At 41.8% G+C, this 26,070-nt stretch overlaps 1 protein-coding gene across 1 annotated transcript in view; it reads right to left on the bottom strand.

Annotated features, from left to right (window-relative positions):
- Positions 1-13,664, bottom strand: part of LOC104664829 (aldo-keto reductase family 1 member C4-like) — a 50,186-nt gene extending 36,522 nt beyond the window's left edge. The window contains 4 exon segments of the mRNA XM_030941418.1: positions 8,896-8,973; positions 10,008-10,124; positions 11,049-11,216; positions 13,578-13,664. Of these exon segments, the coding sequence (XP_030797278.1) occupies positions 8,896-8,973; positions 10,008-10,124; positions 11,049-11,216; positions 13,578-13,664 (450 nt within the window).
- Between the last annotated feature and the right edge of the window lie 12,406 nt (positions 13,665-26,070).

Here is a 26,070-nt window from a genome sequence, read left to right as displayed (position 1 = left end):
TCATACCTATTCCTGAAATCTGGCCTGCCTTCCTGATTTAGGGAAGATGTGTTCCTCTGTTTGCCTGCATATTACAGAAAACAGCCTGTGAAAGAATCTGCAAGCATGACTTACAATTGTAACTTAGCATATCGGAAATTTCTGTTGAGGCCATCAATGGCTTGCATGTCCTCTGGAGTCAACTCAAAGTCAAAAACCTGAAAGGAAGAAAACACATTAACCTTTCCCCAGGACAGCAGCTTCTTCCTGGGAATACAAGGCTTTCAGAGGGCAGAGGCAAGGATGGCAATATGGAAAGTATTTCTGTCCTCATTGGCCTCTAGGTGAGACCTCTTCCCCTGAGTTCTGCTACTTTTCCATCCCACCTCCCTCCTGCTCTGCTCCACTTCTAAAAGAAAGACAACTTATCAATCTTAGACATTTCTAGAGAATTGCTTGAGACAGAAAAAAATAAATTCTTTATCCTAAACAAAGGCAAATCTGGACAAAATACCTGCTTCCTTGACTTGACCACACTTGGTGCTTGGTGAGGATTTTCCTTACTCACTTCCCCTGGAACTTGACCCAGTCTTTTGACTGTGCAAGCCTTGGAACACAGGACAACCTTGCTCCAAGAATCTGTTGGCCTTAGGAAAGCATTTCCTGATCAATTGTTCCACCATACCACTTGCTCATTGCAGGCCCCCAAATACTATTTCCAGCTACTACTAAATAGTACCAAATACTACTTCCTTACAAAAAAAAAAAAAAAAAAAAAAAACTTTTTTGAATATATTTATCTTACTTAAGCCAAGAGTTGTTTTTATTTGAAAACACATAACCCCTGATGAAGAATCCCTTAATAGCAAAGAAAAGAGATATTTGGTTTAACAAATTAAGTTCATTATTTCATGCAGAAGACAGAAAACTCAGAGCCCTATCTATCCATCTATCTATGATCTTCATATCTATCTAATGTCTCTCTCTCTCTCTCTCTCTACCTATATCTGCCCATTATCTACCTATCCACCCATACGTTTACCCATCAGTGATTCATCTTAAAATATACTCCAGAAGTGACATGGTTATCACAGGGATATGTATTAACATGTTAAGTTAAATTGAAAAATAAAATACAATAAGATTTTTTTCTATATTGTAGCAAGATTTAGATTTGCCTATTTGATTTTAGTATAACTTTAAAAATTTAGAGCTACAAAGTTGTGAAACAAATACATTAGGAAATATGCTTCAAATATCATCCTTTGTAATAACTAAACTCATGTTGATTTTTCCAGCTGCCATCTTTACATGGACAACAGCATACATAGTCTTTAAAAATTCTTTTAGAATTCAAAACAAAGTAAATTAAAGACCACTGATTGATCTAATGGATTGGAGTGTATATGAGGAAGTCTTCAGGCAAAATCTTTACTCATTGATTTACTATTAATAATTTGGTCAGTCTATGAAATTATACCTAGCTTCCCACCTGCCTGGGGCACTGCCAGGGGAAAGGTGATAAAAGATGACCCAGAAGGTGTCACTGCATTTAGGGTCTCACAGTCCAGAGAGCACACTGACATCTTAGAGAAAAACAATGTTAAGTTAAAAGGGAAAAGACTCACTAACAAACCATGCCAGGCACTATTGTGGTGAAAAATGTGCTATGTTTTTCCAATGGTTATGTATGTATGATATGTAACAAAGCAGGTAATCCTATTTGAGTTTGATCATAAAATACAAATGGAGATTTGTCAGACAGAGGTGGTGAAGGAGAGAAATGAGGGTCCTTAAAGTTATTTACCATGTAGAACTCCTGAAACTCATGAAAATGGTGGAGTTGAAATTTGCTTAGTGTCACACAACTAGTGAGTGGCAAAGTCAGTCCTAGAGATGATAAACTTTAGAACTGTGAATCCAGTGATCTCTCTTCATACTCTTCCATCCTGCCCCTCTCCCTTAGCACACAGAGGAGAGAAGCACGGGCATGAATGACATGTGGCACATTCCCCCGTGGAAGAGAGATGGCCCAGACCAGCGACTATGGCTCACTTTGGAGCAAAACCACTTGACCTGTACCTGGAAGTTCTCTTTGATTCTCTTCTCAGAGAAGCTCTTGGCCAGGACCACCACCCCCCACTGCAGCTGGTAGCGCAGGGCAACCTGGCCTGGGCTTCTATTGTGTTTCTTGGCAATGGATTTCAAGGTTGGCTCCTCCAAAAGATATGGGCTATCTGGGTCCATCCTGGAGAAAAACAACAGACATGAAGAGTATGGATAAAAAATCTAGAGTGTGCTACCCCTTTTGCCCAAAGCCCCAGACAACGAGAGGAGAAGATACAATAGAGTATGTTTCGAAGTGTCTCATAAATATTCATAGAGATTCATTTGCAATTGCTGCAAACTGGAAACAACTAAACTGCCCATCAATAGGTGAATGGATAGACAACTTGTGGTGTGCATGTCCATACAACGGAATATCTTACAGCAGTAAAATGGAAAGAACAGACACTTGCAACTACAGGAATGAATCTCACAGACAGTTTGAGCAAAAGAAGCTACACAAAAGAATATATATGACTTCTTTACATAAAGTACTACAGCAGACAAAAGTAATCTAAGACTGAAAACATTACGAACATAGTTGCCTAGAGGTGGGGAGGAATTGTCTCAGAAGGAACACAAATTAACATTTTTGGGAGAAAGTTTCTATATCATGACAATAATGTGGATTACAAAGTACATTCATTTATCAAAATTGTACGGCTAACATATATGCATTACAGTCTATGTAAATTTCACCTTCAAATCACTTTGAAATTGTATTTGGAGTGGGGTTGGGAGAAGGCAGATATACAAATGAAACAGGAGGGAAGGAATGTTGGTGACATTGAAGCTCAGTGGTGTTACATGGGAATTCACTACACTGTTGTGTTCACTGTTCTATGTTTGACTTTATCTATAATGAAATGCTAAAAGTTTCTTAATCAATAGAGTTGCTGATATAAATTAACTCTTTGATACTCTTATTACCAGTTTGGGTCTCTGTGAGATGCCAGGGCGCTGTAGGCAACTAGAACAATGTCCTTGGACTTGCAGAACTCCAGGAGTTTGCTCTGGTTGAGGTAAGGGTGACATTCCACCTGTAATTTTTCAAGACCAAAAGGTGTCAGAATACATGAGCGAATAACCACATGTAAATTTTTAAATGCCTTGAAGGAATATCTAGTACTATATTAATATTGTACTATGTATTTCAGATTGGTCATTTTCCCCATGCACCTTCTGAAATGCCTTCAAATTCCATCAGCGGTCATACTAATATGATAACTTATGTATTCTTTTTTAATTAGTGTTTTTAAATGATTAAAATCTCTTGTGCCCAAATTATAGTGTCTACATGACATTTCTACTCAGAGAAACCAAGATTTCTTAGAAAAATGGCTAATTCCATTTCTGACTGGGGAAGCTACAAGTTCAGCCTAGAACAGCTTATATTCTAAATGGCAAAGAACATTAAAAAAATGAAGCAAGTCAAAGGACCAAGAAGCTCATTTGAAAAGTCTCCTGCTGGTCAAAATGGTGGCAAGTTGAGCATCAAAAAGAATAGTCACTACAATGGTTGGGAAAACGACATATTTGCTAAAATTCACGAGTTCAAATGACGTTAACCAAGTGTGATCAAATCTTTAGCTTTAACTTTCAGTTTACAGAAAGTACAAAAGGAACATGTTAAATTGTATCACATCACTGGATCAACCAGTATATCCTATACTGAGGAAAACTTTACAGGAATAAAAGCCTTAAGTTTTCATTAGTAAATTGAAGGAAAGAAAAAGGCAGAGTGAGAATGAGAGCCACGGAAGAAGAAGAGAAAGAGAAGGTAGAACAGCAAGAGGAGAAGAAGGAGGAAGAGAAGAAACAGAAGAAGACAGAGGAGGGAGAAGAGGAAGAAGAGGAGGGAAGTAAAAAAAAAAAAAGAGAGAGAGAGAGCAAACTTATTTATAATAGAGTGATTTGGCCAGGCTCAGTGGCTCAGATCTGTAATCCCAGCACATTAGGAGGCCAAAGTGGGCAGACTATGAGGTCAGGAGTTTGAGACCAGCCTGACCAACATGGTGAAACCCCATCTCTACTCAAAATACAAAAATTAGCCAGGCGTGGTGGCGCATGCCTGTAATCCCAGCTACTCAGGAGGCTGAGGCAGGAGAATCGCTTGAACCTGGGAGGTGGAGGTTGCAGTGAGCTGAGATCATGCCACTGCACTCCAGCCTGCATGACAGAGTGAGATTAGGTCTCAAAAAAAAAGAAAAGAGTGATTTATGAGACATATCATCCAATTGCAATGTATGGGCCTTATTTCCACATCAATTTAAATGAATCAACTGTAAAAATATGATAAAATTATATTTTAGCACTCATGTTATTTAGTAATAATAAGAAATTATTGCTACCATTTCAAGTGGTATAAAAAGATCTGGCAATGTTTAAAGATTTAGAGATTTGTTAAAATATTTTCAGATAAAATGATATAATGTCTGCTTCAAAATAATACAGAGGTAGAATTATCTATGTAACATGTTTGGTTGTGAGATAATTATTGCTTAAGTGTAAGGATGGGTACATAAAAAGGAAATGATTATAACGTGAGGGAATATTCAAAAAATTGATTGAAAATGTGCATTACGTAGAAACTATACATGGATTTCAAAAAAAAAATGCACTAAAATAAACTTGTACTAACTTGTTATGACACGTCTAAACAGGATCTAGTTTGAGGCATTGAGAAAGATAAGACAACTCCCCTATCAGAGAAACATGAATTCTGCTAAATTGAAGAACAAAAATCAAATTTATTGTGAAGCATGGGTGGAAGAATGGTGAAATTATTGACTCTTTACACAAAATTTATGGGCAAAATCCCCTACATTTTAAGAAGGAACGAGATGATGTTGAAGATGAAGCCCACAATGGCATACCATTCACATCAATTTTCAGGAAAAAACATGTATCTTACTAGGGCCCTAATTAAAGAAGAGCAATGATTAACAGCAGAAATGATAACCAGCACCATAGATATCTCAACTGGTTCCGTTTACACTATAGTGACTGAAATATTTAAGTTGAGTGAACTTTCCAATTCATGGGTGATGAAACTGTTGTGGCCAGATCAGCTACAGACAGGAGCAAAGCTTTCCAAGGAAATTTTAGATAAGTGAGATCAAGATCCTGAAGCATCTTCAAAGAATTGTAAAATGAGGTGAAACATGGCTTTGCCAGTACAATCCTGAAGACAAAGCAAAATCAAAGCAATCGCTACCAAGATGTGGAAATGGTCCAGCCAAAGCAAAAGGAGATTGGTCAAGAAAAAAGGTCATAGCAAGTTTTTGGGGATGCTCAGGGCATTTTGCTTATTGAGTCTCCAGAGGGCTAAAGAAGAATAACAACTGTTTTGAGAAAATTAGCCAGTTTTAGTGTGAAAATATCCACAAAAAGCCTCACCAGGGCCAGGCGCGGTGGCTCACGTCTGTAATCCCAGCACTTTGGGAGGCCAAGGTGGGCTAATCACAAGTCAGGAGATCAAGACCATCATGGCTAACACAGTGAAACCCCCATCTCCACTAAAAATACACAAAATTAGCAGGATGTGGTACTTGGGAGGCTTAGGCAGGGGAATGGCTTGAACTCAGGAGGTGGAGTTTGCAGTGAGCCGAGATCACACCACTGCACTATAGCCTGGGTGACAGAGCGAGACTCCATCTCAAAAAAAAAAAAAAAAAAGCTTCACCAAAGATTATTTTTCACCATACCAATGCTCCTACTCATTTTTTTCATCAAGCAGGGGCAATTTTGCAAGAATTCTGACAGAAAAATCATTAGTCATCCACCTTATAGTCCTGATTTGGCTCCTTCTGAGTTCTTTTTGTGTCTGAATCTTTAAGAATCTTTAACAGAGACTTTTTTTACAGTTAATAATGTAAAAAATAAAGAATACATTGACATGATTAAATTACCGGGACTCTCAGTTATTTAGAGATGAACTAAATGGCTACTATTTGCTATTAGTTCACATACTTAGTTCATATACTCATGAGCATATAGTTATGCTTTAAAAACTATACTGAATTTGGTAAAGCTTGTGTTGAAAAATAGTTGATATCTTTATTAACATCTTTTAATTCCATTTTTCCAGGAAATTTTTGAACTCATATTCTCTATATCGTTTTTAAAAATTTTACAAAAATAAAAACTTTTAAAAGTAACAAAAGAAATATTTTCATGTTAGATATAGGAAAAAATACCAGATCACCTAGAATTTTACCAGAACCATGTAGCAACCTCTAATCATTTTGTATGCTTCATTTTAGTCATTTTTGTTGTTCTTAAGATGTTAAATAATTTAAAATTAACATATATACTGAATAGTATAGATTAACATATTTTATAAGAATCCTGATTTTATTCATTTATTCTCCCTTCCTCCATATTCAGCTTCTGTGCTCCAGAAGAAGCCAGTTACACTTTTGTGTCATGAACTTACTTTCTCTTACATTAATTGGTTTATGAAAGGTATATTACGGTGTTCAAGCCAATGACACATGAGAAAAAAAATTGGTAGAAAACTTCTGTGAAAATTATTCTTCTGTCTTTAGAAACAGCCCCAGAAAACCCTCTCTGCTGTGCTGAAGATGAATGAGGAGACCTATCCCCCAATTGCCATGAGGAGCTATTCTGAAGCTATAAAACATGGAGTACAGACAAAATATGTTCAGTTTAGGAAAGTATCTTACAGCTTCTAGAGCAACCAAACCCAAACTTTCTATAAGTCAATCAACTTTAAGCCTGTTTGAATTGAGTTTTCTGTTTCTTTTGGCTTAAAAGCATCCTGAAAAACAGAATAGCATATAATTCTCTGATATGCTTTTGATATAGTCTTACAAGCTTTCCCTCTTTGCTATTAGTCTTCATAATATCCTCTCAAAGATCTCTATGAAGCCATCAGAACTTTATTTCCTCATTTGTGGAAAATCAAAATTCTAAGCATTTGGTTTTAGAAATTATATATATATATGTTGATATATATTATATTACTATATAATATAGATGGGAGTTTTTAACACATTTTGATTGTCTACAAATATCCCTAGAAATATAAAACTAAAACAAAGAGTATACATTTTTGAACTGCTTCTTGTATAATTATCAAAATGGTCTGCACAAAGCTTTATTTAACAATGTCATAAATCATGGTTGATATTTGGCTGTATTGGATGTTTCTTTAAAAATCATGTTTTAATTATGATTTATATACCTCCTCTTTCTCACTCCTTTCCTCTGATCTGGCTTCAGTGCTCACCACTCTGAAGCAGGCCCTGCATGGCTTCCCATAACCTCTATGCCACTAAATCCAGCCCCCTTTACCCTTCCCTATTGGAGTGTTTGCTCACAGTAGGATCCACCTATGTCTGACTCAAGCCACTTCAATGTTCTTTCTTTGGTACCACAGTCTCCTGGTTGTCTCCACCTGTCTGGCAGCTCCTGTTCAATCTCCTTGCCAGTGCCTCTCTGCCTCACCCTCTCCTGTGAACTGTCCTGCCTATTCCTTTTCATTCCATGAACTTTCCCTAGGAAGCTAATCCTTGTCTGTGAGTTGTTACCATCTATAAAGCAATGATTCCAAACATCTGTATCTCTACCTAGACCACCCCCTGAGCTCCAGACCAAAGCGACCACCTCCCAACTCTGCCTCCACTTGGCTGTCTCATAGGAACGTCACACCCATCCCCAAAGAACTGAAGTCAGGCTCTTCTACTCCACTCAAACTGCTTTTTCTCTAGTATTTTCTCTTTCTGTGAAAGGAACTATCATCTACACAGATGATATAAAGCCAGAAACTTGGAAGCATGATTAAGTGGCAAGTGTGTGAAGAGCAGAAAGTCAGAGAAGGCCCCGGTAGGCTAAGGGCTCACCTGGTTGCAGACGGGCTTATACTTGTATACTTGAGCCCTGGCTTGTTGAGGATGAGTTCCAGCAGTTTGTGATTGAAATTAGACACCCCAATCGACTTGGCTAGACCTGCGTCCTTGTACTTCTCCAGGGCCTGGGAAGGAAGGAAATGGATGGTAGACCTTTGCTGTAGTTTGTCCATTTCATTTGTCACTGGCTTTTTATAAACTGAAAATCTGACTTATGATATATTACAATTACAATGAATCAAACAGTTTTATCACTTGAATAAATTAATTTTGAATGCCCTTTCTTGTTCTGTATACATATTTATCTCCTTAATTCTATTACATGCACACTCGGGATACCAAATAAACATAAAGCTGCTTTTCCATTTCCTCTTACCTGTCCCACTCACTTCTATGGTACCTATTTTGCTGTTAGGATGCAATAGTTAACAAACTACACCATAGTCAAGGGCAAAAGAAACTCTCAGCCTTTCCTCTAGTAAAGGGTTTGTTGCTACCTCTTTCTACAATGATAAAAATAAATGAATGGTATAGGTGTTGCAAGGGCAGGTTCACCGTCCTGCACCTTCCACCCTCCTGCTGAGTCAGGCCGCAGCTGTTCCTCTTCTGTGATGCGTTTCTGTCCTGGGATAAAGTGCTGACTCCTTTTGTGCTTCTCTATGCTGACTCCTCTTTAGGGCTCATGTCCTCAACCTGATCTCAGGGGTAAAGCTCCTTCCATGTCTATGTAGAGCCACAGAAGTTAAAATTAAACATGGACCACAGGGGTCATCTCATTCCACTCCCTCACTTCACCGATGAGAACATGGAGGCGCAGAGAAGTTCCACGTGTGAGGTCAGAGAACTGCTGGAGCGAAAACCCCATCTCTTTTGACCCCTCCTTCTGTGATTCCAACCTCACCACACAGTGCCACCCGGTGTCTGCAGCAGAACATACCTCCCATGTGTCACGAAGGTCCACAGTGTCAAAAATAATGTTTCCACTGGCATCCTTAGGCAGCAATTCCTCCCCAGACTGGAAAACAGAGAAAACAGAGGATAAAGAAGAAGGTTTTCTATGAGAATTCCCTTTCTGGTGCTTAAGGAGCTTAACCACACCACTTTCAGGAGGCTGTGATTATTAATCTGAGCATGCATATGTGCATGTGTGTGGATGTGTGTGCTTGCGTGTCTGCATGCGCAGATGTGTGTATGCATGTGTGCATGTGTGTGCCTGTGTGCATACGTGTGTATGCATGAGTGCATGTGTGTAGATAAGGATATGTGTGGATGTGCATGTGTGTGTGGAGGGGGTCGGTAAGAGAAGACATGGGAAAAAAGAAAGACAAGAACAATCTGAGAGACTGTAGCAAAACACTTTTTCTCCACAGTTATCTGCAGGCTCCTTCCCCCGTACACCCCCACACTTCACTAAGAATGCTGTCCCTACAGTTGAAATTTATTTCATTTCCGAAGGAAAGGCTGGTGTGGAGGACAGAGCTTACCATAACTATTGATCAGTGTGTTTAGCCTCAGTTTATGCTCACCCAACTCAGATAATGAGGACATCAGATGTGCTTAGTCAATGTCCACTGTGATGAGAGGTTGGATCAGTGAAGCCCAAAGGAGTCCAGTTGTGCCACATGTGCCACCCCGGGTACCTCTCTCTCCTGGGGACTGAGGGGTACATATGGGAGAAACCCTCACCATAAAGAGGTGGAGATTTCACGTTGTATCTCTGTAGTCTGTAGTAACCTAATAGCTCAGAACCTACACTCAGGAACATAATCATTAAGAAATGCAGGGCAATGCCTCATCTTTCTAGCACAGAGGAAGTGAGATCATCGAACCTGCATCTCGCTTAAGGCTGGGGGATGAGCACAGACAGAAAATTTCAATGTCACTCGGCTGTGAAGGAGACTCGTGAATGATTTAGCAATTCTATGCAATTCACTCAAACCTACCTCTCTCAGAAAGAACCCAGGAAATCAAGCTGGAAGGAGACAATGGAGGTGCTAATAACAGTGATAAAACTGCTAGGGGCATAAGAAGGGAAAAACAAAAGCTGACCTTCATAGCCAATGGATTGTGGATAATGAAGAGATCGACATAGTCCAGTTGAAGTTTCTTCAGTGACCTTTCCAGGGCTGGGCGAACTAATTCTGGCCTAAAGAAAGTTGTCCAAAGCTGCAGTGAACAAAAGAAAAAGTAGCGTATGATTTCACATATTTGGGGACCAAATTAAACATAACAGTTAGAAATTGACACGTGAGTAACAAAACACTGTGGTCTAAAACTAAAAGAGCTGGGGCTACGTTTGTGTTATTCAGGGTAAATTACATCCTTGATGAGATGCTGAGATTTACTTGTAAGACTGCAATGTAAGAAAACTGTGAATAAAACTTAGATGGAGCAGGAAAATCAACTTTAATGCATCAAGGGTTAATGGCACCATCCTCTGAGAGCAGTCAAGAAATGTCAGGACAGGGGGAATGGAATCTACTGTCCTGTATAATGAATTCCTCAAAACAATTCTGCTGAGAGATGCATCCTAACAACAGGTTGTCATCAGTGTAAACATGCATAGGATGTATCTCCAGAAACCAAAGCTTTGTTTACATTGGAAGAAAGGTTTTCCATGCTAGGAAAATGTTATAACATTCAGGAAACTCAATGCCGAGTTGAAAAAAGAAAAAAAGTATTTCCTAGTCTGGCTCCTTTTTCTGAACAATATCGCAACCTCACTTGATATGTCCTGAGAACAATTACTGAAGAATTAATGGAGTGGCCCCAGAGTGCCTTGGGTTATCATATAACAATGACTTAAGTATGATCAATATCATTTTATATAGGAATAATATCTGCTGCTCAGAGACATTGAAGAACTATATCCCACCTTTCACACATTTCAGAGCAAAACTATAGCCTCTTCTATATTTTGATGATGTGCCTTCACAATATTAGGTAATAAATACATTGTTCCTATGTTTTGATAATGTGCCTTCACAATATTAGGTAAAAACATTGTTCAAATTGAGACCACATTGTTTTTCTAAATAATACATCTGAACTGACGGTGGCCTCTGGCCACTGCACACACAGAACTTTCACCTTGGTAGTGCAGAAAATGTCCTCTCTCTTCACAGCGCCATCAGCAGTCTTCTCTCGAATGGCCTTTCCGATCTCCTCCTCGTTTTGGTAGAAGAACGCTGCATCAATGTGACGGAAGCCTACATCAATAGCCACTTTGGTGGCTTCACCAGCCTTGCTCTTGGGGGTCTATAAAACAGGAATAAGAGGAGTCAATCATCTACCTGACTCAGAGAAAAATCAATAGATTTCCATAGTGGCATTTTCTTTTTCTTTTTCTTTCTTTTTTTTTTTTTTTTTTTTTTTTTGATCTTTTACTTTGGGTTCAGGGCACATGTGCAGGTTTGTTATATGGATAAACTGTGTGTCACAGGGGTTTGGTATACAGATTCTTTTGTCAGCTGGGTAATAAGCATAGCACCTGATAAACATTTTTTCTGATTCCCGCCTTCCACCCGCCCTCCAACTTCAAATAGGCTCTGGTGTCTGTCATTCCCCTCCCAGTATTCCTGGGTGTTGTTCAGCTCCTACATGTAAGTGAGAACGTGCGGTATTTGGTTTTCTGCTTCTGTGTTAGTTTGCTTAGGATAAGGGCCTCAAACTTCATCCATGTTGCTGCAAAGGACATGATCTAGTTCTTTTTGGTGGCTTCACAGTATTCCATGGTGTTTACGTACCACATTTTCTTTATCTGGTCTACCATGGATGGGCATTTAGGTTGAGCCCATGTCTTTGCTACCCAATAGCATCTTCACTATCTGCTGGCCTCCTGCTTCCCTTTGGATCACGTGGGTTTCCATGATAGACCTGCACACTCTGAGGACAGCAACTAGCCTCCTGTGAGTTTCTACTCCCAAATAAATTAGTGGAATGGGCTTCACCCTGGAGCATGGAAAAACCACATCTCATTCCATAGGAATCAATTGTACACGAATAACCAACAGGAAAACTTCTGATACTGGGAGAAATTTTCTAAGTCACTCAATAGGAAGGACAGGTCAAGTGATACACACACACATACTACACACATATACAGCTGACTGTTGAACAACACAGGTTTAAACTGCACAGTCCCACTTATACATGATTTTTTTTCAATCAAAATTACAAAGTGTGCCTGCTTCTGCTGCCTCCCTTCCCGCTCCTTCACCTCTTCTGCCTCTGCCACCCCAGAGATAGCAACCCCAACCCTTCCTCTTCCTCCTCCTCCTCAGCCTACACAGTGTGAAGACGACAAGGATGAAGACCTTTGTAACAATCTACTTCTACTTAATGAATAGCAAATATATCATCTCTTCCTTATGAGTTTCTTAATAAGAGTTTCTTTTCTCTAGCTTACTTTTCTCTAGCTTACTGTATTATAAGAATACAGTATATCATACATATAACATGCAAAATATGTTTGTGTTGTTAGTAAGGGTTCCAGTCAATAGTTGGCCTGGTTTCACCCAGGATGCAGATGTCACCTCACCAAGCTGGCGTCGCAACGTTTGGACAATAATATGTACACGCTCTGCCTCAAATTTCAAACAGGGGATAGTTTAATGACTAAATCTGAGATGCTGCCCTAGCAAGCTTCCTAGAACAGCAGGACAAAAGACAGAGAACACACACGCAGGAAAAAAAACTTCTCATTCCTGCAGTGACTTAAGGTAAAAACACCAATTAGAGTATTAAGGAAGCTTCTTTTTCACTTAGTGCATTTAAAATGCCTGAGTATTAAGCACATGCATGTAGTACAATTTATTACGGTAAATGAGGGGATTATGGGGAGTTTTATTCTATTCTCTATGGCACTTTTCTGTCTTTTCTAAGAGTAATAAACATTACATAAAACATATATAAGACACACATTATGCCTAATGGATGAAATGGACAATTATGCCATTGGAAACATACTGACCCTTTCTGGTAGCTGTTATCTAGTGATATCTCATGACAGAGTTCTACCAAGATTGAGCCCATCCATTGGTCTCTCATTTTGGGGATAATCCCTCCAAAGCAACCCCAAAGCTGCCCTTACATTACTGTGACCAGAGTGTAACACTTCAAGTTCTCTGCCATGAACTGAGTGGGTGGCTGTATGGTGTGAACTGAGTGGGTGGCTGTATGGTGTGAACTGAGTGGGTGGCTGTATGGTGAGAACTGAGTGGGTGGCTGTATGGTGTGAACTGAGTGGGTGGCTGTATGGTGTGAACTGAGTGGATGACTGTATGGTGTGTTTGGGGAGAAACACAATTCAGCCCTTACTGTGATGTTGTACCCCCTAAGTCTTCCCATCGAATTACCTAATGTTTCAAATCACAGTGTCTTCTTACATGGCAAAAGGTTTGGATGGTCGAAACTCCCTGGCAAATACTTCCAGCCCCAACAACCTCACAGCAAAGCTGCCAGCAAGCATTCATGCTGGCTTCCGCTTCCCCTGGCCCTTGGCCCTTCACATTTCTAAGCAAGAGTGGAGTTCAGCCTCCGAACTCTCAGAGTCAACAGCTTATCATCCTCTTAGTGCAAAAAAATATAAGACTCCTCAGCCTCCAGGGGTCCACTTACATGATCAGGAGCATAAGTGCCAAATCCCAGCATCGGCATGAGGTGTCCATCATTCAGCCTCACAGAATGGCTTTGCTTCAGCTCCATCACCACCCACAGCCCAGCTAATCTGACTCTGCCTTTCCTTCCGTATCCTCACTGAGAGCCAGTAGGAGACAAGGCTGCCGCGTTCTTTATTTCCATTAAATACAAGATGGGCGGGGCAGAGATTACAGCTGCCTATAATTTCAAAATGAAGTTGAAATCAATCCATTGACTTTGTTCTGATTCTTCCATGTCTCTACAGGCCTGTCTTACAGGAAAATCGTACAGAAATATTTGCATGCTAGAGGAGTTTGAATTTTCTCTTCAGTGTTGTACACACTTGATTTCTAAGTTAAAAAATTAAACATGCTGAAAGAAACTATCAACAGAGTAAATAGACAACCTATGAAATGGGAGAAGATTTTTGCAAACTATGCATCTGACAAAGGTCTAATATCCATCATCTATAAGGAACTTAAATAAATTTACATGAATGAAACAACCCCAATAAAAAGTGGGCAAAGGACATGAATGGACACTTCTCAAGAGGAGGCAAACATGTAGCCAACAAACATGAAAAATGCTCAACATCACAGATCATTAGAGAAATGCGAATCAAAACCACAATGAGACACTAACTCACACCAGTCAGAATGGCTATTATTAAAAAGTCAAAAAAATGACAGATGCTGGCAAGGTTGTGGAGAGGAGTAAATGCTTATATACGGTTGGTGGGAGTATAGATTAGATCAGCCATTGTGGTGATTCCTCAAAGACCTAAAGTCAGAAGTACCATTCAACCTAGCAATCCCATTAGTGGGCATATACCCAAAGGAATAAAAATTTTTATATTATAAAGATGCATGCATGTATATGTTCATTGCAGCACTATTCACAATAGCAAGGACATAAAATCAACCCAAATGCCCATCGATGATGGGCTGGATCAACAGGATGTGGTGCATGTACACCATGGAATACTATGCAGCCATAAAAAAGAATTAGAACACGCACTTTGCAGGAATATGGATGGAGACAGTGGCTGTTATCCTTAGCAAACTAATGCAGGCACAGAAAACCAAATATTGTATGTTCTCACTTATAAGTGGGAGCTAAATGATGAGAACACATACAGGGGAACAACACACACTGGGGCCTATTAGAGGGTGGAGGGTGGTAGGAGGGAGAAGATCAGGAAAAATAACTAATGGGTACTGGGCTTAATACCTGGGTGATGAACTAATTAGTACAACAAACCCCCATGACACAGGTTTACATATGTAACAAACCTGGACATCCTGAACATGTACCCCTGAACTTAAAATAAAAGTTTTTTAAAAAGCATGCAAATATGTCTTTGATAATTGCAACAGACTTATTTTACAAGGTATAAAACTATCATCAGGCTAGTGATTCTAAACACTAATTTTCCCAGAGGACCTAAGTTAACTTCCTCACCATTCCTTTCATCATAAATCCCACAACAATACCTCGCTGAAAATTTCTTGAACAAAGCCTGACACCTGGTCCCAAGCACACATGTAACAACATTTCTTAGGAAGACTTACTCCTACTTTCATTATCTTTGTCTTCTGTACCAAGGCCCATTTCATTTTTTGATTCTCATTGTCTTGTTTTCTTGAATCCTTTTGGTGCGAAAAACTTGTCTGAAATCATGGATAAATGTCTGTATTCTTGCCTTTCCTTCAGCCATTGCCTCTTTCTGGAACAGCTTTCTCTATCCCACCTAGTTTTCAGCAGTTTAATGACTTCTTACTTATCCAAAATGTACCTCCTCCAACCACACATCCTTTATGACTCCTTCTATGACCTCCCTAGATGAAGTTGATACCCTTCCCTGCATACCTTTTATTGTTATAGCTTCTACCATCCAGACCAAAAAACCACATCATTCAAATTACATTCTCAACTAATAAGGAACTTCTGCTAGATAAAACACCTAACTCATGTTTTCTTTAATGCTTCTATTATGTTGTGCTTCTTGCAACCTGTATTTGTGCCATTTGTATTTTACAGCCAATTATGAAACATACAATTATAATGTATCTTACTTTCAACTCATCCTCTGGCTGGTCAAGGTCAGGACTCTGTCTGATTCCATGAGTCCATTTGGTTGTATTTATCTCAACATTGTGTTTGCTATAAATTTGATGAGAATATCCTTTTATATTCCATTGCTAAAGCTTTTGCACTAAACAGAGATGTTCTGTGTCAAGTCACAAGAAAATTCTGTCTTCATTGATGTGAACTGTCTGGAGTCCACAATTCAACAGGCTAAAAAATTTGTCTAACATTCTTGCAATATTTATCTGTATTTTGCACTAAATGCTTGGCTAATGTGAAAAAACACTGTTTCTCCCCTACTTCTGATGCAGGAGTCTAGGAACTTAGTAGTGAAAGAAAATGGGCCAGTTTCATTCTTTACGAAGCCATAGCAGGACTTCATGCTCCCTGGCCCTATTCTCATTACACTTGCATTAAACATTATCCTAAAACATTTCTAGATTTGATGTCATGCCTTATGGCGTATCGTTTTCAGAATCCATCTTCCCTTTGTAATTGGAAAGATGATTGTCTCTGGTTTCCCACTACTAACGAGACAGGATGGAGCTCCTTGTCTCATGAACCAAGAGAGCTCATTGTTCATGAGACAGGAAGTGGGCAGATGGCAAGATGTTCCACTAGATCCCTGCCTCCTGGTACTCATGCCCTTGGGTAAACCTCTCTTCTTGAGTATGGCTGGTACTTGTGTCTTTACTCTAACCAATAGAATACTGTAACTCCACCAAAAGTAATTCTGTCATTAGGAAAGACAGGATTGCCACTTCAATCACGCTAACCAACTCAGCAGTCTTCTCAGCTTGCAGGCTTTGATAAAATGAGTGGCTTTGTTGGAGAGGCACACATGGAGAGGAACTGAGGCTGGCCTCAGCCCACAAGCCAGCTAAAAACTGAGGCCGTTAAGAACTCAGCAAGGTTGTTCTCCTCTCAGAGCAAGTCTCAGCTATCAGCACCACCCTTTTAGCTGCACTGAAAGAAATCCTGGCGGGTTTTCTCTAGTGGGGACCACCGGATAGGATGATGAGGGGATAAAAATTTCTTCTTTCCCACACCAAGTGAGTTATTTATCAGAGGAATAAAGGATGTTTAAGCCCTTCCTTATCAAGTATCATCTTGTTTTAAAACGTTTTGCTGAACAGCAAGAAAAGTCATTATTTACAGCAAAACTACAAAGAGTTGGATGGAGTCCCAAAACTCGGATAGGAAATTTAACCATACAGAACAAGAGTTCAGCAAGCACGCTGCAATTCACGAGGAAAGGGTAACCCAGGGTTATGAGAGAAATGTGAACATCGCATGGCGATAAAACGCCACACACCTTGCTGTGGTTTGAATGTGTCTATGTGTTGAAAGTATAATCCCCAATGCTGAGTGTAAAGAGATGTGCCCTCTAAGAGGTCACTAGGTCATAACGGCCCTGCTCTCATGAAGCACTGACCTCATTATTGCGAAAATGGGTCCATTATCATGAGAGTGGGTTACTGTAAAAGTCATTTCGGCCCTCTCTTGTGCTGTCATCCTCTTACCCTTGCTTTCGCGCTCCCTGCCTTCTGCCATGGGATGACACAGCACAGATGTCCTCACCAGATGTGGGTCCTGTGATCTGGGACTTTCAAGCCTCCAAGACTGAGCCAAATAACTTCCTATTTTTTATGAGTCACTCAGTCTCAGCTATTCTGTTACAGCAACAGGAAACAGACTAAGACACACCCATATAATCCTCTCTGAATTAAAGGGAGTCCATTGTCAAGCAACAAAGAGAAATGCAGCCCCATTCGCTGGAGAAACACACCTCACCCCTCCTTTACCACCCCACACAAGCAGGGAGCCAAAAAGATCACCTTTCAGAGTTCTCAAAATGCCCTCTGAAAAGTCTGATTCAGACCATGCCTTCTGACCGGGAGTCTGGTTCGTTAAGGCCGCTGTGACAAAGTACTGTACACTGGGTGGGTTATAAACAAAAGACATGGATATCTCACGGATCTGAAAGCTAAAAGTCCAAGATCAAGGTGCTGGCAGACTCAGGGTCTGGCAGGGGTCTGCGTCCTGGGTCACAGACAGCTGTCCTCTCACTGTCCTCATATGGCAAAATGGGCATGAGATCTCTCTGGGGGCTATTTTATCTAAAGCACTGGTGTAGTTTGGACGTTTGTCCCTTCCAAATTCCATGTTGAGGTATGACCTGCATTGTTGGAGGTGGAGTCTAATGGGAGGTTTGGGGTCATGGGGTTGGCCCCTCATGAATACATGAATGCCCTCTCTGGGGAGGGGTAAGGTCTTACTCTATTAGTTCCCAAGAGAGCTGCTTGTTAAACAGAACCTGGCCCCTCCCCTCCTTCCTGCTTCCCCTCTCACCAGGCGATCTCTGCACACCCCAGCTCCCCTTCACCTTCCTCCATGCTTCGAAGCAGCCTGAGGCCCTCACCAGAAGCCCAAACCTGAAACTTCCAGCCAGCAGAACTGTGAGCTGAATACACTTTTCTCTAGAAATGACCCAGCTTCAGGTTCTCCTTTATAGCAACAATAAATGGACCAAGAGGGGCTTAATCCCATTCATGAGGGTTCCACCCTCACAACCCAATCACATCCACAGGACCCACCACCAAATAGCATTACCTTGGGGGTTAAGGCTTCATATATGGCTTTGATTGGGGATGGAAAGATTCCCTCCATTGCACAGGGCAAAGGGAGGCCATAGCAGTGGGGTCATTCTCATAATAGTCAGTGTTCTGGGGCTGCTCACTGCCCCTCACTCCCAGGCCTGCCCCACCCCAGTCAAGGCCTTCATGCTGCTCTGGGCCACCTCTCCCAGGTCCTGCATCCCAAGCAAAGGTGCAGACTCAATTGAGATCTCCTGAGGCTCACTCCCTGCCCTGTAACAAGATGGCCATGTCCTTGTCAAGTTCTTCTCTAGGAAAATGTGGGAGTCACATAGAGACTTGTACCTACCTGTGTAGAGGTTGTCCAGAGCCTCCTGTCATCCCCTCTCTCTCATCATTGGTTCTTAGCTTCAGTCTCCCCTTCCTAGTGATGTCTTTGTCCCTGTGTCCCTCTAATCAAAGTAGCTCCCCAGTCCCACTCTGTCTCTCCATCTCACTCCTCTGTTTTAGTTTCTTCAGAACAATTGTGACCAGAGCAATTGCCTGAATTATTCACTCATTTTGTGGTGTGTTTTCATATTTATTGACTGGCTTCTCCAACACTAATCGCTGCACCTAGAAAAGCTCCCTAGTGCGTGGTCAGTGCTCTACAAATATTTGTGGAATGAATGAAATTGAGCTCTAAGCATGGCCACAGTGGGGTTTTTAAGTTTTTCTGTGCTCTGTTCTTATTTTCTGCGATCTCCAAACTGTTTCTAAATCCTTATTAAAGGTTGCATCCAACACTGTTTTTTGCAGTGGGAAACTGAGAGTCCCACGTTGCACTCAAACAGAGCAGCAAAGCAATCGTCATCCCTCCCCTTGGGGCTGGGACTAACAGCAGGGTCTTCCTCAGCAGAGTACAGCTATGCCCAGCTGAGTGACAAACGCTCTAGTCACAGAACACAGCAGCACAGCAGGCCGGCATGGTGGCCACAGGGAGAGTTCACGCATGGCTGCTTGTGGACAGGTGCAGGGTGGCAGCCCTGAGGAGGTTCAGAGGTGACCAGGGACATCTTGAGGGAACAGCATCAGTCATGAACCAGGATATAAAAATCCATGCTTCTTATTTGAACAGAAGATGTGTCATCAGACGATGGGAGTATCTACAAAGAAGCCAGTCAGGAAACAAGCAACCCAGAGGCTTTTAAACACAGGAAACCCCTACCCTCCTAGGCTAGAGAAGCAGAGGAGGCAGTGCTGGAGGCAGAGCCCTGGGACCCTGGAAGCAGCAGCAACCACGGAGGGCCTGAGGGAGGCAGCCAGGACGACTGGAGAGATGGAAGCTGCTGCTGTGTCCCCCAGAGAAGGGAGGTATGGCACCGGGACTCTGGCTTCCCTTTCTGCTCTCAGCAGCGCCTCACAGTAGCCAAGACCAGCTGGAAGGCAGCAGGCAGAGAAGGCAGTACCCAGGACTAAAGAGGCTGTCCTTCTGGGCTACAGCAGAGCAGGAGAGGGAGGAGGAGGTGCACTGAGCAGACAGGAATGTCAGTCAATCAGGCTGACCCTGGCCCTGCCTCCTCAATGGGATATCAATGAAATGCCGCCTTCTTCCGCAGTTCAGGCTGATGGGGCAGGAATGCTGGGTTATGTAAAGTGTCACAGTGTTCACTGAGGTGGCTAACATGAAAAGTTATTTGTTCCTGGGAAAAAATTCTTAAATCTCATTAAGGCTTCTTAAGCATTCACAAAATTGAAGCCACCTTTCCCAGATGTTCGGATTAACAGGTGGGGCTAGATAGCCTACCTGAAATTCAGTTCCAGAAATATTTACTGAGTGTCTTTTACATGCAACTGTTCCTAGTGTTTTTTTTTTTTTTTTTTTTTAAGTCAGGTATGTTAAGAGTAAGTCCAAGAGTCCCACGTTCAATTTTGTGAGGCTATATCTTCACATTTTTCCCTGGGCTGGGACTAAAACAGCCTTCCTTGAAACTAGGACATGGGAGTGACGGTATTAGGGCAATTGCATCATGATGAAAGAATACCCGAGACTGGGTAATTGATAAAGAAAAAGGGTTCAATTGGCCCATGGTCTGCAGGCTGGACATGAAGTATGGTGCTGGCATCTGCTTCTGGGGAGGGCCACAGGGAGCTTACAGTGATAGCAGAAGGTAAGGTGGGAGCCCGTGTCTCACATCACAAGAGTGGGAGCAAGAGAGAGCAAGGGGGGACGATGCCACACACTTTACACAACCAGATCTCCCAGAAACTCACAGCAAGAACTAACTCATCACAAGGGGATGGCACTGAACCATTAATGAGGGATCCCATCCATGATCCAATCACCTCCCACCAGGCCCTGCCTCCAGCACTGGGGATTACATTTCTGCATGGGATTTGGAGTGCACAAATACCCAAAATATATCAGTAATTATTGCTGAATTTTGAAGCCCCTGGTCCCAGGGGTAAACACTTTCCCAAACTGTGGCCAAGAAGACCAAGGAAGGATTTCCTATCTCTCTGGGGTATGGATTACACCAGGGATAAACATCAGGTGTTTGAGTGCCAACAGCTCTGCCATTTGTAGGTTGTAACACATGCTCAGAAGAATACAACATACTGAATAGTTTGCTAAGGTTGCAGAGTTTGGCCTGAGCTAGGAGTGTGCATTCTTCACCAAGGTCTTCCTCAGAATCCATGCCATGGGACCTGTGTTTGCTGAAGGGGGATAAGCCACAGCTGAAGACACTCCAACTTCAGAGAACACAGCTGCCCTTTAATACTGAAAAGCTTGCTGCCTTCAGCACCCCGAGTTTTCTCCCAACCTTGGATGCTCTACATGTGTGAACTGCAGGAAAAGAGGAGACACCCAGCATCCAAGAGAGCAGTCGAGAGTAACGGCCATTATGAAGAATTGTTGGAGGTTCCTCAAAGAGCTAAAAATAAAGCTACCACTTGATCCAGCAATCCCACTACTGGGTATGTATCCAAAGAAATGAAATCAGTATGTCAGAGAGATACCTGCACTCCACAGTAGCCAAGATATGGAACCAACCTAAGTGTTGATGAACAGATGAATGCATAAAGAAAACGTGTTATAAACGTGTTATAAACCATAGAATATTATATTGTTTCTTTTTCAACCAATTTGTTATTTGCATATGGAAATGCAACTGAGTTTTGTATGTTGATTTGGCATTCAGCACCTAATTCCCCAGCTTCCTTCTCCTGTCGCAGAGCCTCAGGTTGGCATACCAAAATAACGTATCAGCCTGAGTCCCAGAATGTCCACCTAGAGCAAAGCCCTGGACACTATGAATGACAGACAGAAGTTCATTTTGTTAAGCTGGTGAGATTTGGAAGTTGTTACTTCAGCGTAATTTAATCTATCCAAATACTCCAACCTTGACTCAGTTGCCTGCAACCATGTTTGGTTTCAAACACTGTATTAGCTCGAGCTCAGTGCCAGAAACAGTTCTATGCTTTTTAAGCAGAAATGAGACAAAGAATTTTGGTTGCTTAGAAAACACTGGTAAGGCCTGGAGATGGAAGCTTAACATGATCTCTAGGAACTGCTCCAAGAACTGTGTGTACCTCACCCCGCACAGGAGAATCTGCACCTGCCCCATCAGGAAGGCTACCTTGCAAATCCTTGCATTCAAGAACATACCTCCATCCACAGCTATGATGGCCAGAATCGGGAAGCCACAGCCACACAGTGCCCTGGACAGCAGGAGCCCAGTAACCATGGCACAGCAGGTGGTGTGGTGAGTGTAGCCACCCACATCTACCTGTGGTCACCTTGGAAGCCAGAGGCTGTGCCTGCCGCCTCTTTCGCTTTCACTGCCAGCAGAAAGCACCAAATGCCCTAGGATTTTGGCTGCTGCTGCCTTTCAAGTCTTGTTTGAGTGCTTCAAAATGGCAGAACCCAATAAGCATATAGAAGTCATATTTGCAAGGTCTTTCTATACTGTCTTAACCTCTTTGTGCTTGGCCAATTTTGCCAATGTGCCTTTATTTGTTTATTCAGTTTGATATATCCTAATCTTGTGATTCCAGAGAATGGAATTCATTTGACTTTCTATAGGTTATGCTGTATTTCATTAATTGCACATTTTTTCACATAAAATGAAATCAGGATGCATCTTAAAGTTGATAGCATGACAGAAGTTAGTTGGCAGAGTTTTTTCTTTCTTAGGCAGTGTATAAAATAATAATGCATCTTACAATTGTCAGCATCTTATATTTGAAGAACCCACATACCCAAGAGGGAATGTAGCCCTGCCAACACCTCAATTTCAGACTTCAGAACTGTGAGAGAATAAGTTTCCATAGTTTTAAGCCACCCAGTTTTGGTCAATGTGTTATAGCAGTTCTAGGAAACTGATATAAGTGTACATGAGGCAAGCAGGAAAGATTATGCCAGAAATTACTGTGAATGAAGCAACAGGATGTGAAATAACTGGTGTTTTCAAAACACTGAGACAAATTTAGTGTGTCTGGCATGAGGCAACCAAGAGTGGAATGGGTGTGGACAAGGGCTCCATCATGAGGACAGCCTGTGCTTTTCAAGGGTAGCAAGGCAGGCCTGACCACAGCTGCCTTCACTGGGAGGGAGGGAGGCCTCAGAGGGTAACCCCAAATGTTCCACCAGGTTCAAAGCCAAGCCACAGGGAGGCATCAGCCTGACAAAGAAAGGAAGGGGGAAGTAATCAGGAAGAAGCAGAAGGCTGTTCCTACCAAAAGCCACACTAACAGGACAACAGGTTCATCATTGTTGGAAAATCAACCATGAAGAAAGTCATCAGTGATGGGCAATGGAGCACAGTTGAAGACATCCTGGCTGCAGATTCCAGAGATTCCAGGGCTCTTCACTCAAGCTTATCTTTCTTTCTTTTCAATATTTGTGGGAGACATACCTTACCCCAAAGAGACATGAATATCACAGAAATTTTAGTCTGCAGATTTAAAATTTGTGGATGAAGCCGTCTTTCACAACCTCAACATGTATACTGGACCATGGTTCTGCCAGGTCAGTCCTGCAGCCACAAAAGAGAGGACCAGGAAAGAGGTTAGGGGAAGGAGGCATCCCAGGCATGCAAGGCAAAAGATATTCTTAGACCATGGGTCCCAGGAGCTGCACAGTGAAGGCATGACCAGCTGGGTTAATAATCTGCTCTAGAAACTTGTCAGCTTCTTTCTTGAGGTTTATAGGAGAGATCTTTAACATACACACACACACACATACACATATGCACGCGCATGCATACATATACACCCATACACACATACACATACACATACATCTATGCACATATATACATACATGCAAACACACATATACATACATGCACACACATATACACATGCATGCATATATACACACATATACATATACACACTGTGATGGTTAATTTTTTTTTTTTTTTTTTGAGACAGAGTTTCACTCTTGTTGCCCAGGCTGGAGTGCAATGATGCCATCTCGGCTCACAACAATCTTCGCCTCACAGATTCAAGCAATTGTCCTGCCTCAGCCTCCGGAGTAGCCAGGATTACAGGCACCTGCCACCACGCTCAGCTAATTTTGTATTTTTAGTAGACACAGGGTTTCTCCATGTTGGTCAGGGTGGTCTCAAACTCTCGACCTCAGGTGATCAGCCCACCTCGGCCTCCCAAAGTGCTGAGATTACAGGCATGAGCCACCGTGCCCGGGCAAGAGTTAATTTTAAATGTCAACTTGACCAGGCTAAAGGATGCCCAGATAGCTGGTAAAACATTATTTCTGGGTATGTCTGTGAGGGTGTTTCCAGAGACATTAGTATTTTAGTTGAATTGACTGAACCAAATTTTAAATCCATAAACTGAGCAGAAAAAAATCACCCTCACCGATTTGGAAGGGCATCATCCAATCCTTCAAGGGCCCACACAGAAAAAAAAGGCAGCAGAGGGGCTGACTCGCTGTCTTCTGGGAGCAGGATACCCACCTTCTCCAGCCTTTGGCTGCTGGCACTCCTGGTTCTCTGGCCTTCATATGGACCAGGACTCACACTGGCAACTCTCCTGGCCCATGGGCCTGGGTTTGGACCACATTGCACCACCAGCTTTCCTGCATCTCCCGCCCACAGATGGCAATTCACAGGACTTCTCAGCATCCCTAATCCTGTGAGCCAATCTCTCACAGTAACTCTCTTTCTACACGTGTAACTAGATCTCCTGTTGGTTCTGTTTCCCTGGCGAACCCTGACTAACACATGCCCTAGAGTGGCATTCACCTGCCTGCAAATGCCTACTCTCTTCTGTTCCCTACAGTTCTCCAGCGTTCGTAGGCCACTGCTCAGAGACCACAGGCAGCACCCCTGCCCAGGCGCAAAACACGTCTGCTCAGTTATGGGAACTCCTTCACAAACTCATCAATCAGATGGTGATCAGTCCTTTCGCTGCACCCTCAATAAGCCAACAATTTATTCCTTCAAAGAGATTAAAGCAAAACTGTGGGTTTATTACTTGTCTGTAAGTATTTCAGCTCTCCTTGCCAAAGAGTGTTTAGAAACTAGCTTTTGTTGTTATTTCCTTCGGAGTTTTTTTTAGTTTTTTTTTTTTTTTTCTGTTTTATTTATACTTTTTACAAATCAAGAGCTGACTTTCAGTAGATCACAGCAAGGGAGCTGCTCTGCTATGTATAAAGCTCTGACCCAGAAGTAGGTTGTCTACAAATGATTTAGGTTCACCATGAACATGCATCGTGTGACGGGCCAGAGTTTCGACTATTGTTAGAGAATTCTTAAACATCTGTGTCACTGTCTCATGTTTATGTACAGATCTGTCTTTTGTCTCTTCACCACAATCTCCCTGAGAAGAAAGCAAGCCTCTCACCCAAGTTCTCGAGATGGATAATTTCTCTCTTCCTCAATTAGAACTATAACAAACCAGCTCTCTTGGGCTGTTCTTGGGCTGTTTTTGCAAAACAATTTCCTCAGGAAGTCCAAGTAGACTGTCCCTCTATTGTTCTGGCCATTTAATATTTTAAACAAGGTCCCCTTTCTCTGCTAACACAGAGTGATCAAGGCAAAAATAGCTTGGAACGTGTTCAAGTTTGCGGTATCACTCCACATGACTAACAGTTGTTTGCTGGTTTGTTTGTTAATGTTGTTGGAGTTTTTCTGACACAGGGTCTCATTCTGTTGCCCAGGCTGAAGTACATGGGCATGATTTTAGCTCACTGCAGCCCCAGTCTCCTGGGATCAAGCAATCCTCTCACCTCAGCCTCCTGACTAGCTAGGAATACAGTCATGCACCACCATGCCTGGCTGATTTTTTAAAATTTTTAGTAGAGATGAGGTCTCACAGTGTTGCCCAGGCTGGCCTAAAACTCAAGTGATCCTTCCACCTCGGCCTCCCAAAATGCTGGGATTAGAGGCATAAGCCACTATGCCTGGCTATGAATAATAGTTGTATCTCTTCAGGGTTCACAGTGTCATTAACTTTTGTATTTTGTGGAAATTTAACAAGTCCTGACAGGCATAGCAGTATGCAGGATTGCAAATTATCTGAAACAATCATGAGGTTTGTAGATTACAGAAAATCTGATGACATTAACCTGTCACGATCTATAAAATATGCTAGCTTTTGATCACCCTGGAAGATATTTTATTTTATTCCTCATTCTATTGCTGTGCCAATGGGTGAAAGTCTCATTCATCCTTTGCTCCTGTCAGTCTGTGTGTGTCTTCTTCCTGAATTTTGGTGACGTTTTCTCTTTACCATTATCTTGATAGACACTCACCTCCTCGTCCTTTTGCCAGTAAGTT

The sequence above is a fragment of the Rhinopithecus roxellana genome, chromosome 11 (assembly GCF_007565055.1).
Source record: "Rhinopithecus roxellana isolate Shanxi Qingling chromosome 11, ASM756505v1, whole genome shotgun sequence".
NCBI lineage: Eukaryota > Metazoa > Chordata > Mammalia > Primates > Cercopithecidae > Rhinopithecus > Rhinopithecus roxellana.
This window is presented reverse-complemented; position numbering and strand designations above follow the sequence as displayed.